Source organism: Xenia sp. Carnegie-2017, unplaced genomic scaffold, assembly GCF_021976095.1.
Source record: "Xenia sp. Carnegie-2017 unplaced genomic scaffold, XeniaSp_v1 HiC_scaffold_20, whole genome shotgun sequence".
In the NCBI taxonomy this organism is placed as follows: domain Eukaryota; kingdom Metazoa; phylum Cnidaria; class Anthozoa; order Malacalcyonacea; family Xeniidae; genus Xenia; species Xenia sp. Carnegie-2017.
The window spans coordinates 13807373-13827233 of record NW_025813483.1 but is presented as its reverse complement, the minus strand read 5'-3'; the positions used below and the strand labels follow the sequence as shown (position 1 = coordinate 13827233).

The 19861-nt window shown below is 33.7% G+C and overlaps 10 protein-coding genes and 1 long non-coding RNA gene across 11 annotated transcripts; 6 read left to right on the top strand and 5 right to left on the bottom strand.

Moving 5' to 3' along the window:
• The first annotated feature begins 261 nt into the window (after positions 1 to 261).
• LOC124441422 (peptidyl-prolyl cis-trans isomerase FKBP2-like) lies at positions 262 to 1342 on the top strand. The gene is made up of 5 exons (XM_046991891.1): positions 262 to 553; positions 725 to 815; positions 912 to 933; positions 1003 to 1049; positions 1139 to 1342. The coding sequence occupies exons 1-5, from the start codon at positions 389 to 391 to the stop codon at positions 1240 to 1242; spliced, it is 429 nt and encodes a 142-aa protein (XP_046847847.1). The 5' UTR covers positions 262 to 388; the 3' UTR covers positions 1243 to 1342.
• A 93-nt stretch (positions 1343 to 1435) lies between these two features.
• LOC124441420 lies at positions 1436 to 2254 on the top strand. The gene is made up of 3 exons (XM_046991888.1): positions 1436 to 1596; positions 1752 to 2031; positions 2098 to 2254. Exons 1-3 carry the CDS (start codon positions 1440 to 1442, stop codon positions 2144 to 2146), a joined length of 486 nt encoding a protein of 161 aa, XP_046847844.1. The 5' UTR covers positions 1436 to 1439; the 3' UTR covers positions 2147 to 2254.
• LOC124441426 lies at positions 2047 to 3091 on the bottom strand. Its single transcript, XR_006946967.1, has 2 exons — positions 2916 to 3091; positions 2047 to 2573 (listed from the first exon to the last, which is right to left on the bottom strand). It is a non-coding gene; the product is annotated as an uncharacterized LOC124441426 (long non-coding RNA).
• Positions 3092 to 3791: 700 nt separating this feature from the next.
• On the top strand, positions 3792 to 5083 carry LOC124441418. Its single transcript, XM_046991886.1, has 3 exons — positions 3792 to 4004; positions 4124 to 4512; positions 4636 to 5083. The coding sequence occupies exons 1-3, from the start codon at positions 3816 to 3818 to the stop codon at positions 4874 to 4876; spliced, it is 819 nt and encodes a 272-aa protein (XP_046847842.1). The 5' UTR covers positions 3792 to 3815; the 3' UTR covers positions 4877 to 5083.
• LOC124441408 (serine/threonine-protein phosphatase 2A regulatory subunit B'' subunit gamma-like) lies at positions 4941 to 8602 on the bottom strand. The gene is given in 20 exon segments (XM_046991873.1): positions 4941 to 5280; positions 5382 to 5449; positions 5523 to 5582; positions 5670 to 5714; positions 5781 to 5816; positions 5931 to 5987; positions 6057 to 6132; positions 6194 to 6254; positions 6329 to 6404; positions 6493 to 6548; positions 6617 to 6704; positions 6770 to 6814; positions 7120 to 7190; positions 7266 to 7306; positions 7495 to 7607; positions 7692 to 7748; positions 7821 to 7925; positions 8327 to 8345; positions 8347 to 8443; positions 8554 to 8602. Coding segments are annotated over 20 exon segments (1332 nt in total). The 3' UTR covers positions 4941 to 5168.
• A 641-nt stretch (positions 8603 to 9243) lies between these two features.
• Positions 9244 to 10553, bottom strand: LOC124441421 (adenosine 3'-phospho 5'-phosphosulfate transporter 1-like). The gene is made up of 3 exons (XM_046991889.1): positions 10314 to 10553; positions 9952 to 10196; positions 9244 to 9419 (listed from the first exon to the last, which is right to left on the bottom strand). The coding sequence occupies exons 1-3, from the start codon at positions 10504 to 10506 to the stop codon at positions 9393 to 9395; spliced, it is 465 nt and encodes a 154-aa protein (XP_046847845.1). The 5' UTR covers positions 10507 to 10553; the 3' UTR covers positions 9244 to 9392.
• Positions 10554 to 12116: 1563 nt separating this feature from the next.
• LOC124441423 lies at positions 12117 to 14331 on the top strand. Its single transcript, XM_046991892.1, has 3 exons — positions 12117 to 13485; positions 13558 to 13946; positions 14070 to 14331. Exons 2-3 carry the CDS (start codon positions 13789 to 13791, stop codon positions 14308 to 14310), a joined length of 399 nt encoding a protein of 132 aa, XP_046847848.1. The 5' UTR covers positions 12117 to 13485; positions 13558 to 13788; the 3' UTR covers positions 14311 to 14331.
• Positions 12142 to 12666, top strand: LOC124441739 (gem-associated protein 6-like). The gene has a single exon (XM_046992205.1). It carries the CDS (start codon positions 12142 to 12144, stop codon positions 12664 to 12666), a length of 525 nt encoding a protein of 174 aa, XP_046848161.1.
• On the top strand, positions 13363 to 13779 carry LOC124441738. Its single transcript, XM_046992204.1, has 2 exons — positions 13363 to 13485; positions 13558 to 13779. The coding sequence occupies exons 1-2, from the start codon at positions 13363 to 13365 to the stop codon at positions 13777 to 13779; spliced, it is 345 nt and encodes a 114-aa protein (XP_046848160.1).
• A 179-nt stretch (positions 14332 to 14510) lies between the features above and the next one.
• Positions 14511 to 18064, bottom strand: LOC124441737 (serine/threonine-protein phosphatase 2A regulatory subunit B'' subunit gamma-like). The gene is made up of 19 exons (XM_046992203.1): positions 17942 to 18064; positions 17711 to 17826; positions 17205 to 17309; positions 17076 to 17132; positions 16879 to 16991; positions 16651 to 16691; positions 16504 to 16574; positions 16152 to 16196; positions 15999 to 16086; positions 15875 to 15930; positions 15711 to 15786; positions 15566 to 15626; positions 15429 to 15504; positions 15303 to 15359; positions 15153 to 15188; positions 15042 to 15086; positions 14895 to 14954; positions 14754 to 14821; positions 14511 to 14652 (listed from the first exon to the last, which is right to left on the bottom strand). Exons 1-19 carry the CDS (start codon positions 17988 to 17990, stop codon positions 14511 to 14513), a joined length of 1362 nt encoding a protein of 453 aa, XP_046848159.1. The 5' UTR covers positions 17991 to 18064.
• LOC124441409 (adenosine 3'-phospho 5'-phosphosulfate transporter 1-like) lies at positions 18059 to 19774 on the bottom strand. The gene is made up of 2 exons (XM_046991875.1): positions 19522 to 19774; positions 18059 to 19404 (listed from the first exon to the last, which is right to left on the bottom strand). The coding sequence occupies exons 1-2, from the start codon at positions 19712 to 19714 to the stop codon at positions 18296 to 18298; spliced, it is 1302 nt and encodes a 433-aa protein (XP_046847831.1). The 5' UTR covers positions 19715 to 19774; the 3' UTR covers positions 18059 to 18295.
• Positions 19775 to 19861: the final 87 nt, after the last annotated feature.

Sequence of the window (19861 nt, the reverse complement as noted above, 5' to 3'; positions counted from 1 at the left end):
GTCTGGAAGAAGCGCAAAATTTTGGAAAGTGACAATGAAACAATAAAATAGTTGATGTATGGGCTGTTGGAAAGATAGAGAAAATGCTGATTTCAATCCTTTCTTGTCATCGACAACCTTTTGCAACACTTAACGTCCGGGTTTACGTCATGCTCATGTTTCATGTCCATTGATTTATACAAATTGTAAAATGGGTTGTAGGTCACTGCTTCATGTCATGTCGTAGATATTGACCAGAGCGACCAGAGACCACAGCCCACTTTTTGGTGAAGGAGCTACACTGAACCATAAAAACACTCTAACTGGAGTGTACAAAAGTTATCTGCCCAAGCTTGTTTATAGCCGTGTGTGGATATACTGTAATTAAACAACGGAAGAGCTGACATAGATGATGAATAAACGATTTATTTTTTTATATATCACTCTAGCAGTGTTTTCCCAATGCCTGCCAGGCATGACTGCCGAAGAAAAGCTAAATATTGGAGTTAAGAAAAGAGTGAAAGATTGTAAAGTGAAGTCAAAACATGGCGACAAGTTGCACATGCATTACACGGTACAAAAAGGCAAAGTTTGCGAAAAGAATATTTAATTGCGTTTTAATTAAAAATTAGAAACTCTAAAACCACCATTTATATACATGTGGACACAATTTTCGAGACAAAAGCACGCGGAATATTTAATTACTAGTCTCTTTGAAATATTTTAGTATGTTGTCTAATTTTAGGGGACATTAAAAGATGGCACAGAATTTGACAGTAGTATTCCTCGTGGAGAACCATTTGTGTTCACTTTAGGAACTGGACAAGTTATTAAAGGTAAAGTTAGAATATGGCTTGTTTTACCAATACATTAAAAAATCAATTGGGTTACCAATGAAAACCTGATGAAGTGTGAAATCTTTGGGTTTACAGGTTGGGATCAAGGTCTTTTAAAGTAAGTTATGAACTTCCATCATCATTAAAATGTAGATTGCTCAATTGATATTAATATTTTGTTGTATAGCATGTGTGAAGGAGAAAAACGAAAACTAGTTATCCCCTCCAGTCTAGGTATGTTTATCCATTTGTGCCCTTTTCTGATTCTGTTGTGGCTAAATCAGAAATACACACCTCTATTAATATGAGATATTTTCGTCTAGGTTATGGTGACTCTGGGGCACCACCAAAGATCCCAGGTGGAGCAACACTGGTCTTTGAAGTTGAATTGTTAAAGATTGAAAGAGAAGATCGAAATGACCTTTAGGAGACATGAATTTTTGTAGTCTCTAAAAATCATTCTACATATAAATTGTTTCAATTGTAACACTTAAGTTCAATAAACTTTTTTAATTGCCAACGTAAAAGGCACATAGTACTTGTATGACTGTGCGCGTGCATTAAAAGTGGCATCTTAATTAAGATTTACCATGGTAACTGATTGCAAACTACTGGTTACAAGAAATGGCCGGCGAATGTCTTGGATCGGCGTATCCTAGATACAGATATGAAAATTTTGTTTCAATACATCCCAAAAACGACGAAATCGTTTGGGTTAAAAAACGCTACACTCCCACTGATCTTAGACAAACTGCACCAACGTCAAGACGGAAATTTGTAGGTATGTTTTAGGCATACACACGTTATAGACATGGCTGCTGGCATTCAAGTGAAGTTCGAGGTCTAAACGGTGAACGAACTTATTAAAACATGTAATTTCCACGCTTCTTTACATTCGCGTTTAAAGATACAGACGTTATATTCTGTATTCTATAGCGTACCCTGCGATCAAATCTGGTGTACCACAAGTTTGGAGACGACCAGTTGATGCACCATCACACATATTTGCTCGAGATTCAGAGGAATCGCGATTGCTTCCATACTCTCATGCAACAAGATGTGAGGAATGGTCAACTCTGCGACAAATTTTACCTTCAGTGGGGTATATACAAATGAAAGCTTCCCCAAGGTGGGGCACGGGGCCACCTCACAAATACATAAATTACAATAGAAAAGCACCAAGTCGTTTTCCCCATATCAACAGCCCAATGACCAGGTAAAAATAACAGCATTTTTCAATTCAAGTTTAAATGTATATTTTAATATCAAAAAAACCTTTCAGGTATGTGGATGATATACACATTAATCACCAAAGATTTGACCTATACTAAAGACATTGGTTCAGGGAATGGTAGACAAAATATTAACATAATTTTCAAGATAGTTAAATTTCATGGATTGTTGTCCAATGTTTAGTATGAAGAAAATCACTTGCTTTACTTTTGGTTTTTTTTTTATTTTCTTAAAATATATCGCACAAGTTGGTAGTATCTGTTCTTTTCAGGGAAAAATTTTTATTTCCTTTACTTAAATGAATGATGACTAACTTCAACTTTCATCCAGGTTCATCATAGCGACACTAAAAGACTTGAACATTTAAAAATTTATCATTGAAACAATGAGAAGAAACAAAGCAAACATAAAGTTTACCTGTGGTCCTCACTTAAGAGGACCAATCAACTTACATATATTTCCAACATCTTTATGCTATGAATTACTTGACTCCGGGAAGTGCAAGGACATCAAGCATCCATTGTGCTAAATTATATTTTAAAGAAATACTTCAGTAACAGAGACAATACACACTAATATACATATTTCACAAATTTTAGTTTGAAGAAGTGAAAAGTTGTCTTTAAGCATGGGGGCAATTGAGATAATGATGTTGATAAACCAATACTTTCCTGACATGAAAGACATCAATCAATATAGTAATCATCAACATACGCAAGCATATACAGTCTCACAATTTTCTATCTTACCCTTTCCAAGTTTTGATAACAACTTACAAGATACTTAATCATATATCAGGAGCATTAGTGTCACATTGAGGGCAAAATTCTAAAGACATGAATCCTGACTTAAGATGGAGGCATACACCTGCATTTGGACGCTTCCTTTTTGGTTCATTTTCATCATTCTTGCCTTCTTCACAGTTATTTGAAGTTAATTGAAGTGGATTATTGGTGAATGCCATGCCAGAATGTTTAGTGATAATGCCTAAGATAGTAGACAAAGCTCCTTCATTAGCAATCACACGTTCCAAATACTCTACCTGCCTCTCTAAAGATGAAACTTTTTCTATGAGTTTTATATTGTTTTCATTCAAAGTCTTATTGCTTTCCTTTAACTGAGTGCATTCATCTACCAATGATTTCATTTCATTGGACTTGCGTTTTCTGTATTCAACAGCACGAGCACGATCTTTCTCTCTTGCACTAGCCTTTTCTTCGATCTTTCTGAGTTTTGTTTTACTTTCGTGGAACTTTTGGTGTTCACAGTTTGTTTGACCAGTGATAAGGGCATGTTTTCATCCACATTATGACACTTAACTTCGGAAGAAAGGCACTCCACCAAGTCTACCTCATCCAATACATTATTAGTCTCATCTTCCTCAAAATTTAACAAATACTCAGTCAAAAGAAGGTCAGATCCATCAGCCATTACTTCAGAACCCATGTTTCACATCATCCAACCAAAGGAACTGCAAATTTGTGAACCTAAACACCGAGATATCGTCAATGTGCAAAATAAACGAACAATTATATTTATTTTATTTTTCGTAGGGTATATGTTGTTATAGATTGGGGATAGATTTCACCTGGAATTTTCTGTAAATTTTGATATTTCGCTCCGATATTCCCCAAATTCAACTCAGCGCTCAGCAGCATTTTTTTTCACTAAAAATAGTCACGTGATGCCAGACACATTTGTCATGCTTCCATTTCACGTTCGATTTTTCAACAATTAAAAAACGTGAATACAGCACCAAGCAGTACAATGACTACAAGAACGATTTTTTGTGTATTTTTTCTTATTTATCAAATATACAACGTGCAGGGGAAGATGTCGAAAAAAGTCTATCCGCCAATGAAAGAGGATATTCCATTTATTAAATGCGGTGTTTGCCAGAAAAGTTTGAGATACCTGTTTAGAAAAGTTAAATCAATGCGCGAGGACAGTAAAAAGGTTAGAGGTTCAACGTTTATAATACATTTGTATAGTTTCGTTAATTGAACACTGCAACGTCTCAGGTATAAGGTAATATAGAGGTAGAGCTTATATGCTTACAATTATTGCGGATTTAGGTTGGTGAAGAAAAGCTACAGGTGTTAGTTGAGAAGGCATGTAACCCAGAGAGATTTGAAGGAGAATGGCTGACCAAATTAGATATAGAAGAAAAAAATAATGCTTTGATATTATCTGAGCACGAGGAGTTGGGATCATGTCAGTCTGAGTGTCGAACTATAGCTAAAGCATGTGATGAGACTATTGGCGAAGCTGACTTGGATATTGCTGAAGAATTGTGGAAAAGTGAAATGACACTGTCTCAAATGATCAATCAAGTATGTCATGAAGAGACTGGCGCATGTACCAAAAATGAATTGACATACAAAAGTGGAAACAGAAAGGACGAAACATTCAAAGCAATGTCTGAAGATGAAAGAAAAGCTCAGGAGTACCTAAAGAAAGCAAGGTAAGATAATCCCATACTTAATTTCTTATTCTTGTTTTATCATGTGAATGTTTTACATCTTTATGAATCCTAGCATGTACATAATCTCTCATTCTTATGTTATCATGTGTACATTATGCATAGTGAAATGCCTGGAATGCCAAACATGCAATTGTATTCACGTGAAGAACTGATGCAACAGCAAGCAGAAATGGAAGCAATGCAAAGTCAACATTCAGAAAATGAAGAAGAAGAAGTAGAGAATATTTCCCATGATGAATTGTCATTATGGCAGACAATTGTTCAAATGTTTACTAATTGGTGGAACTGGCTCAAAAATATGTTAGGAATTAATTCCAAAATGATGAAGTCAGCAGAATTATGACAAGCACAATTTTGTACTTGATTCTTCTACGATAGTGACACTCCATTAAGATGTAGAAATTGCCTTTTTTTTGAAAAGTGCATGCTGCTTTGGTTTAATTTTGACAATGATCAAGTGAAGCAAACTACCCCTACTTACTTGCACATCAAGCAAATTCATTGCATTTAGTATCAACAATACAATAAAAATTGCTTTTTTACATGGGAACTTTTTTACACAATTTCACATCTCTACTGTGAACCCACCCTATTCTGTACAACAGATCCCAAAGTTTCCTTTTGTACCTTGTGGTTCATACTTCACATGCTCCTTGGCTTTCCTGCATCACCAATACCTCGCGATTTTCATAAGTCCAGAAACCATTAAGATCAATGAGGATGCTTACCACAGTTTCCCCTTGACCACTGTAATGTAGGTATAATGTTCAAACTCTACCAAACACTTTATATTTAATGTCAGAGACATTGCACAATGATTTATGACTGTGATAAAAACTGGGAAAAACCTGTTGACAAGATCTTGAAGAGTAATCTTATATGGATCTTTTGGTTTCACCATGTCAAATATTTCATCCTACAGGATATGTAATAAATTTTGCTGTGAGATATGATTTGCACCTGTGTACAAAGTACTCTATGAACTTTACCTGAATATCATGAAATAACACAGGATCATGGCCATGTTTCTGCATTTCCATTTGGATTTCCTGATAAGATTTCAATCGTTATGAAATATCAAGTTTTTACTACCAGACATGAAATAAACAGATTGGTAGTATTAATTAAATACTGACCCGAAAGAAATAGTTGAAAGCAAAGTTGTTAAGGTATCCTAATCCCTTGAAAACATAGGATTGAGTTAGTTGTCTGGATTTGTAAAAAATACCATAAAGACAAAAATATACCTGGATATCAAGCATTCGAAACAGATACTGCAAAGACTATATTGAAGAATAAATTCTTGTAAAGAATTGCTCTGTGGGTATGCTTTTTGACTCCATGTTAGAAAATTTACATAATTAAAATCAATATAGACATAATTAAATTAGATAAACCTGTGTTTCTTTGCGATTTTCTAGTGCCAAGACAAAATCTAAATATGTCTTATAGTCCTTAATGGATCAAGAGAACAATATTTTTAATCATTTTTGAGCAAAGATGTTAACATGAAATTACCATACCATTTCACCTTCATAGGTCAAACATTCCTGAAAAACTCTGTCAATGAAGACTTTAGTGAGTGTTCCCGAGCCATATCTGTCAAAAAAGAGAAATAAACACACAAACTTAACAGTCCACCTCCATCTTTACATCGTACCTTTGCAGTTCCTCTTTGCTAAGCATTCCATTATGATCACTGTCCAAATTTAAATATTGCCCTGTCAAGTGTATGAATGATTATACAAATGTAGTCTTCTCACAAATATCTTCACACATGATGTGTTTTACCAACCATAAACTCTCAAGGCAGAAGGTGCTGAGAACCAGTTGGAATCTTGTTGTTCTTTAGAGAGGTCCTCATCACGTAGCTGAAATTTTACAATTAAGGTCATATTACTCATTCTGACGATCTTTTTTCATATTGCACTATTATTTATATCAAGGTTCCTATTGTACCTCCAACAAATCGTCAAGAAAACTACAAGCCAAGATATCTTGAATCTTAATTTTACCTGAAAAATTTACTGTGCTTTTAAATCATTCACAAAACAAAAGGACGAAAACACAATACTGACTTTACCCTTTCGCATTGAATCAAGAAAGAAAAAGAATTTTCTAACAGCTGTGCAGACATAAAATGAATAAAATGATTTCTCCAGGCCTTCAAGCTAGAAAAGAAAAATACCCTAGTCAAAATGTGCAAAAGTTTAAACTTACTTTCTTAAAAATGCACCTGTAGTAAAGTAGGAATAAGTTCCAAGATATAGTTCTCAAGATCCTAAAACAACAATTGAAAACTACCATGTTTATTGATATTATCCCAACATACAAATATAACTGAATCATTTGGATAATAGATTCCTGCTACCATCTGTGTTGTAGTTGACAAAATTACGCTTTGTATCGATTATATTTTTTGCACATTAAACAGGATCAACTATTGTTAAAGACAGATAAAAATGATGCTCTACATTCCCATGATACATTGTCAAAGAAATAGAGAGGGAAAAAATGAAAAAATATACATGTTTATTATTGATGTAATAGATTTTTTTATACAAATATCAAACACTGATTACTCACACATTCTCGAAGAAAACCTTGACCAGTCACATCATAAAGGCTAAGACCAATACGTGTTTGATGTAACCAAACTGAAAATAATTGATTACATTGAAAAATGACAAAATTGGAATGGAAATATTCATCAAACCCAAAATATACAGCACCTTTTCTCATTACATAGTTGAAAAATTGCATGATCGATATCCTAAGGTGTTAGAAAATTATACAATTTAAATTCAACAATTCTAATTTACACACCAATAATTTTCAAAATCATGAAAACGCTTACGTAATATCTGCTTAGAAGTTTTAACATTCATCTTATCTAGGATCCTTTGGATTGTATAGCAACCTACTTAAGATATTCCAAAATAAGGACTTAGATTAATGTACCTTCCAAATGGGTCATTATTATAAAGCTTGGAGAAAATTGTAGCTGTGAAAAACTTTTTACATTTTTCTCCAGTTTGTTGTTTGACCTTGATGAAGTCTTTGTAATTAATCATCTATTTATAATAAAGAAAGGGAATGAGAAAGAAAGTTAACTTAAATAACAAGACTAACAACAACAAAAACATTTCATTTCACACCTGTACATCACGGACTGCAGGTAGTGATTGATGTTGATCTAACAAAAACCACAAATTCTAAATATAATGAAAAAAATATCAAAATGAGAAGTATCACTGAACAACAGTTTTATTGTGATAAATAAGTACTTGAAGTTCATCATTGTCAAGTAACTCTCGACTCTTGCGCTGTAGGAAAGCTGCTCTTGCATCTTCTCGTAATTTCTGACGTAAAATTTCATCTTCTGAAGGAAGCTAGGTGAATATGAAATGAATCATGAATATAAAGAGCGGGTTTTTAACCTCTACATCTTTGTAATGCATGTAATTTTCAAGCAAGAGTAAATAACAAAGGAAAAATCAAACAAGATATGGTTTGTTCATTAGCAAGTTCAACAAATGGAAACTTTCTTTAGTTTTAACAAGGGTCGGTAATATTTTTGAAATTTCTGGTACATCCCTTGCTTCGTCTACATTTTACAACATACAATTGCAAGCAGAATTAAGTTATTGCTGTAAATAATTACCGAACAAAAATAATTTATGCATTAAGAATGAAATGTCAGTCTTAATCAACGAAGAAGCCAAAAAGGCACGTTTTATTGTATGCAGTATTTGAGTATATATTACTTCCAAATGGTGCTGAAGACATTTACCTTGTAGTAAAATCTTGGATTCGAAGAAGGATTGTCTTTGTGATTATTGTCCTTTCCACTTCAAGTAATACTCGTTGAACAATTCATTGTCATCTTCTTTCTTCTGCTTACTTTGTGCTACGATTTTAATATTAGAGGAATAACACCATAATACGTCAAGGTCACGGGATAAGCTTTATACTAACATGACATTTCTAACAAACACCACTAAAAAAGGTTATACTAACCGGAATTTGACCGAGAGATTGCTTTCTTTATCTTTTCCTTCCAATCCATAGAAAATCGATGTATATTTTATCATGATAAACTCTCCTCTTGTGGTAACGCTATTACAGTAACCATTATTTGACTTTGAGGGCCCGCGCACAGGCAGAGATTAAAACATTTTATTTATTACTTATTTGAAAATGAGTCAAAGAATAAAAAAATAGCACTATTTTTACATTGGTACTACGATAAAATATAATACAGTAAAAATATAACACACTTCAAGTCAAAAATTGAGGTTTTTAAAAAAGATGCATATGATAAATGGTAACTAACTGTTAAGAATATTTAGGTAAAGAATGAAAACATCCATTGATTGATTTGGATATATTTATTATAGTTAACAACAACAGCGTGTGCGCAAAAAGGCAGTACGAACAGAACAGAATATATTATCATCACATGACATAGTTGATCATTATAGTATCACTTATATGAAGTTCTTCAACACTAACAACGTTTCAAGACAGATCCTGCCACAAGAAAAATGAGTATCAATTACTGATATTCTGCCCTAATGCCTGGGTTTTGCCTGCTTCTTTCGATGCTCTAAATTTCAGAAATGTTTGGTATGATATTGCCAAAAACACAATAACAACTCCAACTATAGCCTGGGAAGCAAGTGCATGTTTGTGAATGATGCATGACAATACAATACTGAGAATCATTCTTGTTGTCATTATTATAACAAAAACAATTGGACCAAAGTTGTTGATAGTATAAAATATAAACAATTGTCCAGTAGCAGCGGTCATAGAGAGGAGAAAAACTTGATGTAATAACTGAGGATGTAGAGTCATTAGTGACAAAGAGTGAAAAAACCCACCTGTTTGAATTAAAGAACAGAAAGTGAACAAACTAGAAAAGACATTGGTACCAAACATCATCTGCATGGATGACATTTTATGTTCTTTGAATAAGGCAGACTGCCAATTTGATGTGAAACTGTCAAAGATCATGTAACCAAGAAGAATGAAAAGTCCTATGACAGTTGTTGGTTTGTTGTACAGTGAATGATGAGAATGATGTGAAAGAAGAAACAGACTGGTACCAAAAGAAAGGAAGATTGCAACAAAGTATTCAGAGTATGGATAACTTTTTCCTGAGATAACTTTTCCCATTATCATGACAGGTATCATTTTTGATGCCTTACATAGGACTTGTGTAGGAAAGCTGACAAATTTTAAAGCCTCATATTGACACCAGCTGCTCATGATATTCGAGAAGGAGGAATAGGAATATTTGTAGAATGGTATTGTGTTTCTTGGCTGTTCTGCAATGGATATGTATAGACCAGACACCAATAGTGCTAGTAACCTGTTTCCAAAGACCAGAAACTGTGAATCTTCAAACTTCACCTTGTTTAAGATTCCATCATCCGTAAGCTCATCGTATGTTTGCGTCAAAATCTGTTCTTGCACAACTCCCCATGTACGATATGAACTTTGAAGGCCAACAGCACAAAATATCAACTTTAGGGTAGTTGCACCAAGTGAAGACTCCTTTCCATTGATAGCTCGAGATGCATCTTCTTCTAAGCTTTGTTTTTCTTCTCGAGCACCATACACGAAGATTTGAATGATCTTAAATAGACAACCTCGTCCTACGTGGTATATAATTGACAATGTCAATATCAATCATACAATAGACGATGCTTTCATTTTATCAACTTTGTTAATATTTCTAGTAAAATTTCATGAACTGATCAAAATCAAATTACCCGCTTTCTCGTTGAAGTTTGAATTCTTCACTAAACGGATTAATATTGCTCCTGGCACAATGACCGTAGCATAGCCAAGTAAATTCCAAAATAAACCACCATACCAAGGCCCATCGTGAGATGAGTCATCTACATAACCGCAGCAAGCATGTAGAAATAACAATTGAACAAAAATTAATGTCAAGACAAGCATACTTTTTTCCACAAACGACGATGCAACAAATGAACTTCTATTATTAAAGTCTGCTAACGTGTCAAGCTCATAAAAATTTAGGGTCACTGGTTCGGGTCACAGATCTAATAATACACTAGATAGTGCAACGGCTTACATTTCATAAGTAGTGGTTGAAGCCGGGCAAATTTACTTCCGGAGCCCCAAATTAGTGAGAATCAATATGGCGTTGTATTAGAAAATATCTGGTCAAAGCTGATATCTTGCAATTACTTGCAAGTCGCGACGGTTAAATAAACTGGTTTACTCTATTAATGAAAAAATCAATGACCATAGTTTTCAAGAAAAAGATAGCCAATACATCGCCGTAAAATTGATTTCAAGTGTAGCTCGATTTGAAAGCATCAGCAGCGACGAAGGCTTAAGATACTGGAATTTGCACATCTAAATATCGTATCACAGCACAATCTGCCACAAAATGTTCAATCGAACGTCGTAGAATTATCTTCCGATATTTATTGTTAAGTAAAACGAGTTGGAGATAACAGTTTGAAAGATTTTTCACGATTTATATAAAGTATATTGTTCACTGTACATAATTAAATATTGCACTGGATTATTGTACCAGAAATGCATTTTCTGGTGTTTCTGGTCGGCAAACGAATATAGCTATGTCACGATGTGAGTAATTAATACGTTCAGAAATTATTTACAGAAAGAATGTGAAGAGTCTACCTCGAAGAGTCTATGTCTTGTCTATGTCTTGTCTATTGTCTATGTCATCTAGTAGAGTCTGTCTTGGAATTTGTTTTATATTATGAGTGTGAAGTATAAAATAGCTGGTTGTGAAACTGTTGATACCACAGGTTGATACAATACACTCTGTCCAACATGGGGAAAATATTTACTTGTTAAAGCAAGAAGAGTCACCAGACTTGTAGTATTGACTGTGTTTTACACATATATAAACAATGTATTGTCATAGTCTAAACCAGTGGATTATATGGCCACTGCCCACAGTGCTTAATGTACTGTTATGGTGATGTTATGCTACTGTTTTCAACATTTTTATTGTCTTTTTACCATTCAGGCATGTATATGCATATAAAAACATTCTTGTTATTGAAAATATCAAACCTAAATTATTTATTCTGAGCAAAATATTTAATTTGTGCTTGTAACATGTGTGGATTTTTGTAATATGCCTGTTCTATTACAATACATCCATAGATCGAGTATGATATCGCTGTATTTGCCATACGAACTAAGCCACACTATCGCAGATTGTCCTGTGATACGATATTTAGTTGTGTAAATTCCAGTCTTAAGCCTTAGTCGCTGCTGATGCTTTCAAATCGAGCTACACTTGAAATCAATTTTACGGCGATGTATTGGCGTTTCAATTTTCTTACAAACTATAGTCACAATGATTTATTTCATAAATAGTGCAAAAGTTGATGCAACCTCCGCGATTTGCTAATAATTGCGAGATATTAACTTGACCACATATTTCTAAACGCCATATTGATTCTCACTACGTAAATTTGCCCGGCTTTTATGTCAGTTGCTAGTGTAATTAGATCTGTGGTTCGGGTACATTTAAAAGAAATACAGGGGGGAGCAGTAAGTTTTGGGGTGTTCATTTCCACTTCAACTATGGCGACCGTCGAAAGGAAAACGATAGAAAACATTCGCCAAATTTCACCAGAAATGTTAGCCCAATTAATTAATTGCTTCGTTCATATTACACTGGAAGAAAAAGAAGAATTATCTGGTTGGATTTGTACGATTGATCCTGTATCTTACACAATTGTAATCGCTAAGGACTTAGAAGGGACTCATGAAGAAAATAAATCGGTAGTGTTTGTAATGGAAAAAGCTGTAAAGCAAATTTACGTAGTCGGAAAAGTCGGAAATGAACCATCATGGGTTAAGAATTTTGCATTCAAGAAAAAAGCAAATCATACAGACGAAGAACTCCGTAAACGCAAAGAGAAATTAATCAAATGGTTAGAGAAAAATCGTGTGCCAATTCTTGCTGATTCGGCAGAAACAGAAAACATCCGAGTTGTTGGAAGTCTGGTAATAGAGCCACCTTATGATGAAAACTCATGTGAAGGAACAAATGAAATAGTTTTAGCGAGGATAAGAAAGCTGTTGTGTTCCATGCCTATAGAATGAAGAGGCAGGTTATTAAAGTTTTCAAATCTTGGTTGCGATTTCAAAAGGCAGACTAAAATTATTTTTGTACCACGCGCAAATTGCTAATTAAACTATGTCACAAAGGGACATTTCTTGACATTTGAGTTGCCATCAACATGGAATCATATAGTGGATTTAAAAGTAAAGAAAATGGATATGAATGTGATTGTAGCACAGACAAAGTTGAGAAGGTTTCACACCTCAACAAGTTAAAAATTTTGTGTGAACAAAACAAGGAATTGAAAAATCTACTGCAGATTGAACGAAGAAAATCGGAATCCTTATGAGAACAATTAAGACTTGGAAGGCCAATTGATACAGAAGAGATTTCGGAAAATTTCATCGAACATATCATGATAATGATGAAAGAAAAATTAGAGGAAAAAGAAAACCATTTCGTACATCTCGAGGGCTAACTTAAAATGATGAGCGACAAAATTGCTTCGCAAGAGGAGCAATTGACGCAAAACGCGTTGGAACATGAGCAACAAGTTAAACATTTTTTTTCACTAAAAGTAGTCACGTGATGCCAGACACATTTGTCATGCTTCCATTTCACGTTCGATTTTTCAACAATTAAAAAACGTGAATACAGCACCAAGCAGTACAATGACTACAAGAACGATTTTTTGTGTATTTTTTCTTATTTATCAAATATACAACGTGCAGGGGAAGATGTCGAAAAAAGTCTATCCGCCAATGAAAGAGGACATTCCATTTATTAAATGTGGTGTTTGCCAGAAAAGTTTGAGATACCTGTTTAGAAAAGTTAAATCTATGTGCGAGGACAGTAAAAAGGTTAGAGGTTCAACGTTTATAATACATAATATAGAGATAGAGCTTATGTGCTTACAACTATTACGGATTTAGGTTGGTGAAGAAAAGCTACAGGTGTTAGTTGAGAAGACATGTAACCCAGAGAGATTTGAAGGAGAATGGCTGACCAAATTAGATATAGAAGAAAAAAATAATGCTTTGATATTATCTGAGCACGAGGAGTTGGGATCATGTCAGTCTGAGTGTCGAACTATAGCTAAAGCATGTGATGAGACTATTGGTGAAACTGACTTGGATATTGCTGAAGAATTGTGAAAAAGTGAAATGATACTGTCTCAAATGATCAATCAAGTATGTCATGAAGAGACTGGCGCATGTACCAAAAATGAATTGACATACAAAAGTGGAAACAGAAAGGACGAAACATTCAAAGCAATGTCTGAAGATGAAAGAAAAGCTCAGGAGTACCTAAAGAAAGCAAGGTAAGATAATCCCATACTTAATTTCTTATTCTTGTTTTATCATGTGAATGTTTTACATCTTTATGAATCCTAGCATGTACATAATCTCTCATTCTTATGTTATCATGTGTACATTATGCATAGTGAAATGCCTGGAATGCCAAACATGCAATTGTATTCACGTGAAGAACTGATGCAACAGCAAGCAGAAATGGAAGCAATGCAAAGTCAACATTCAGAAAATGAAGTAGAAGAAGTAGAGAATATTTCCCATGATGAATTGTCATTATGGCAGACAATTGTTCAAATGTTTACTAATTGGTGGAACTGGCTCAAAAATATGTTAGGAATTAATTCCAAAATGATGAAGTCAGCAGAATTATGACAAGCACAATTTTGTACTTGATTCTTCTACGATAGTGACACTCCATTAAGATGTAGAAATTGCCTTTTTGAAAAGTGCATGCTGCTTTGGTTTAATTTTGACAATGATCAAGTGAAGCAAACTACTTACTTGCACATCAAGCAAATTCATTGCATTTAGTATCAACAATACAATAAAATTGCTTTTTACATGGGAACTTTTTACACAATTTCACATCTGTCCCTGTACCAACATACTTCACATGCTCCTTGGCTTTCCTGCATCACCAACACCTCGCGATTTTCATAAGTCCAGAAACCATTAAGATCAATGAGGATGCTTACCACAGTTTCCCCTTGACCACTGTAATGTAGGTATAATGTTCAAACTCTACCAAGCACTTTACATTTAATGTCAGAGACATTGCACAATGATTTATGACTGTGATAAAAACTGGGAAAAACCTGTTGACAAGATCTTGAAGAGTAATCTTATATGGATCTTTTGGTTTCACCATGTCAAATATTTCATCCTACAGGATATGTAATAAATTTTGCTGTGAGATATGATTTGCACCTGTGTACAAAGTACTCTATGAACTTTACCTGAATATCATGAAATAACACAGGATCATGGCCATGTTTCTGCATTTCCATTTGGATTTCCTGATAAGATTTCAATCGTTATGAAATATCAAGTTTTTACTACCAGACATGAAATAAACAGATTGGTAGTATTAATTAAATACTGACCCGAAAGAAATAGTTGAAAGCAAAGTTGTTAAGGTATCCTAATCCCTTGAAAACATAGGATTGAGTTAGTTGTCTGGATTTGTAAAAAATACCATAAAGACAAAAATATACCTGGATATCAAGCATTCGAAACAGATACTGCAAAGACTATATTGAAGAATAAATTCTTGTAAAGAATTGCTCTGTGGGTATGCTTTTTGACTCCATGTTAGAAAATTTACATAATTAAAATCAATATAGACATAATTAAATTAGATAAACCTGTGTTTCTTTGCGATTTTCTAGTGCCAAGACAAAATCTAAATATGTCTTATAGTCCTTAATGGATCAAGAGAACAATATTTTTAATCATTTTTGAGCGATGATGTTAACATGAAATTACCATACCATTTCACCTTCATAGGTCAAACATTCCTGAAAAACTCTGTCAATGAAGACTTTAGTGAGTGTTCCTGAGCCATATCTGTCAAAAAACAGAAATAAACATACAAACTTAACAGTGCAACTCCATCTTTATATCATACCTTTGCAGTTCCTCTTTGCTAAGCATTCCATTATGATCACTGTCCAAATTTAAATATTGCCCTGTCAAAACAAGTGTATGAATGATTATACAAATGTAGTCTTCTCACAAATATCTTATTATAACACATGATGTGTTTTACCAACCATAAACTCTCAAGGCAGAAGGTGCTGAGAACCAGTTGGAATCTTGTTGTTCTTTAGAGAGGTCCTCATCACGTAGCTGAAATTTTACAATTAAGGTCATATTACTCATTCTGACGATCTTTTTTCATATTGCACTATTATTTATGTCAAGGTTCCTATTGTACCTCCAACAAATCGTCAAGAAAACTACAAGCCAAGATATCTTGAATCTTAATTTTACCTGAAAAATTTACTGTGCTTTTAAATCATTCACAAAACAAAAGGACGAAAACACAATACTGACTTTACCCTTTCGCATTGAATCAAGAAAGAAAAAGAATTTTCTAACAGCTGTGCAGACATAAAATGAATAAAATGATTTCTCCAGGCCTTCAAGCTAGAAAAGAAAAATACCCTAGTCAAAATGTGCAAAAGTTTAAACTTACTTTCTTAAAAATGCACCTGTAGTAAAGTAGGAATAAGTTCCAAGATATAGTTCTCAAGATCCTAAAACAACAATTGAAAACTACCATGTTTATTGATTTTTATCCCAACATACAAATATAACTGAATCATTTGGATAATAGATTCCTGCTACCATCTGTGTTGTAGTTGACAAAATTACGCTTTGTATCGATTATATTTTTTGCACATTAAACAGGATCAACTATTGTTAAAGACAGATAAAAATGATGCTCTACATTCCCATGATACATTGTCAAAGAAATAGAGAGGGAAAAAATGAAAAAAATATATATGTTTCTTATTGATGTAATAGATTTTTTTATACAAATATCAAACACTGATTACTCACACATTCTCGAAGAAAACCTTGACCAGTCACATCATAAAGGCTAAGACCAATACGTGTTTGATGTAACCAAACTGAAAATAATTGATTACATTGAAAAATGACAAAATTGGAATGGAAATATTCATCAAACCCAAAAATATACAGCACCTTTTCTCATTACATAGTTGAAAAATTGCATGATCGATATCCTAAGGTGTTAGAAAATTATACAATTTAAATTCAACAATTCTAATTTACACACCAATAATTTTCAAAATCATGAAAACGCTACGTAATATCTGCTTAGAAGTTTTAACATTCATCTTATCTAGGATCCTTTGGATTGTATAGCAACCTACTTAAGATATTCCAAAATAAGGACTTAGATTAATGTACCTTCCAAATGGGTCATTATTATAAAGCTTGGAGAAAATTGTAGCTGTGAAAAACTTTTTACATTTTTCTCCAGTTTGGTGTTTGACCTTGATGAAGTCTTTGTAATTAATCATCTATTTATAATAAAGAAAGGGAATGAGAAAGAAAGTTAACTTAAATAACAAGACTAACAACAACAAAAACATTTCATTTCACACCTGTACATCACGGACTGCAGGTAGTGATTGATGTTGATCTAACAAAAACCACAAATTCTAAATATAATGAAAAAAATATCAAAATGAGAAGTATCACTGAACAACAGTTTTATTGTGATAAATAAGTACTTGAAGTTCATCATTGTCAAGTAACTCTCGACTCTTGCGCTGTAGGAAAGCTGCTCTTGCATCTTCTCGTAATTTCTGACGTAAAATTTCATCTTCTGAAGGAAGCTAGGTGAATATGAAATGAATCATGAATATAAAGAGCGGGTTTTTAACCTCTACATCTTTGTAATGCATGTAATTTTCAAGCAAGAGTAAATAACAAAGGAAAAATCAAACAAGATATGGTTTGTTCATTAGCAAGTTCAACAAATGGAAACTTTCTTTAGTTTTAACAAGGGCCGGCAATATTTTTGAAATTTCTGGTACATCCCTTGCTTTGTCTACATTTTACAACATGCAATTACAAGCAGAATTAAGTTATTGCTGTAAATAAATACTGAACAAAAATAATTTATGCATTAAGAATGAAATGTCAGTCTTAATCAACGAAGAAGCCAAAAAGGTACGTTTTATTGTATGCAGTATTTGAGTATATATTACTTCCAAATGGTGCTGAAGACATTTACCTTGTAGTAAAATCTTGGAATCGAAGAAGACGGATTGTCTTTGTGATTATTGTCCTTCCACTTCAAGTAATACTCGTTGAACAATTCATTGTCATCTTTCTTCTGCCTACTTTGTGCTACGATTTTAATAATATTAGAGGAATAATAACACCATAATACGTCAAGATCACGGATATGCTTTATTCTAACATGACATTTCTAACAAACACCACTAAAAAAGGTCATACTAACCGGAATTTGACCGAGAGATTGCTTTCTTTATCTTTTCCTTCCAATCCATAGAAAATCGATGTATATTTTATCATGATAAACTCTCCTCTTGCGGTAACGCTATTACAGTAACCATTATTTGACTTTGAGGGCCCGCGCACAGGCAGAGATTGAAACATTTTATTTATTACTTATTTGAAAATGAGTCAAGGCTAAAAAAATAGCACTATTTTTACATTGGTACTACGATAAAATATAATACAGTAAAAATATAACACACTTCAAGTCAAAAATTGAGGTTTTTAAAAAAGATGCATATGATAAATGGTAACTAACAACGTTTCAAGACAGATCTTGCCACAAGAAAAATGAGTATCATTTACTGATATTCTGCCCTAATGCCTGGGTTTTGCCTGCTTCTTTCGATGCTCTAAATTTCAGAAATATTCGGTATGATATTGCCAAAAACGCAATAACGACTCCAACTATAGCCTGGGAAGTAAGCGCATGTTTGTAAATGATGCATGACAATACAATACTGAGAATCATTCTTGTTGTCATTATTATAACAAAAACAATTGGACCAAAGTTGTTGATAGTATAAAATATAAACAATTGTCCAGTAGCAGAGGTCATAGAGAGGAGAAAAACTTGATATAATAACTGAGGATGTAGAGTCATTAGTGACAAAGAGTGAAAAAACCCACCTGTTTGAATTAAAGAACAGAAAGTGAACAAACTAGAAAAGACATTGGTTCCAAACATCATCTGCATGGATGACATTTTATGTTCTTTGAATAAGGCAGACTGCCAATTTGATGTGAAACTGTCAAAGATCATGTAACCAAGAAGAATGAAAAGTCCTATGACAGTTGTTGGTTTATTGTACAGTGAATGATCAGAATGATGTGAAAGAAGAAACAGACTGGTACCAAATGAAAGTAAGATTGCAACAAAGTATTCAGAGTATGGATAACTTTTTCCTGAGATAACTTTTCCCATTATCATGACAGGTATCATTTTTGATGCCTTACATAGGACTTGTGTAGGAAAGCTGACAAATTTTAAAGCCTCATATTGACACCAGCTGCTCATGATATTCGAGAAGGAGGAATAGGAATATTTGTAGAATGGTATTGTGTTTCTTGGCTGTTCTGCAATGGATATGTATAGACCAGACACCAATAGTGCTAGTAACCTGTTTCCAAAGACCAGAAACTGTGAATCTTCAAACTTCACCTTGTTTAATATTCCATCATCCGTAAGCTCATCGTATGTTTGCGTCATAATCTGCTCTTGCACAACTCCCCATGTAAGATATGAACTTTGAAGGCCAACAGCACAAAATATCAACTTTAGGGTAGTTGCACCAAGTGAAGACTCCTTTCCATTGATAGCTCGAGATGCACCTTCTTCTAAGCTTCGTTTTTCTTCTGGAGCACCATACACGAAGATTTGAATGATCTTAAATAGACAACCTCGTCCTACGTGGTATATAATTGACAATGTCAATATCAATCATACAATAGACGATGCTTTCATTTTATCAACTTTGTTAATATTTCTAGTAAAATTTCATGAACTGATCAAAATCAAATTACCCGCTTTCTCGTTGAAGTTTGAATTCTTCACTAAACGGATTAATATTGCTCCTGGCACAATGACCGTAGCATAGCCAAGTAAATTCCAAAATAAACCACCATACCAAGGCCGATCGTGAGATGAGTCATCTACATAACCGCAGCAAGCATGTAGAAATAACAATAGAACAAAAATTAATGTCAAGACAAGCATACTTTTTTCCACAAACGACAATGCAACAAATGAATTCTATTATTAAAGTCTGCCAACGTGTCAAACTCATAAAAATTTAGGGTCACTGGTTAGAGTACCTTTAAATGAAATACAGGGGGGGGGCAGTAAGTTTTGGGGTATTCATTT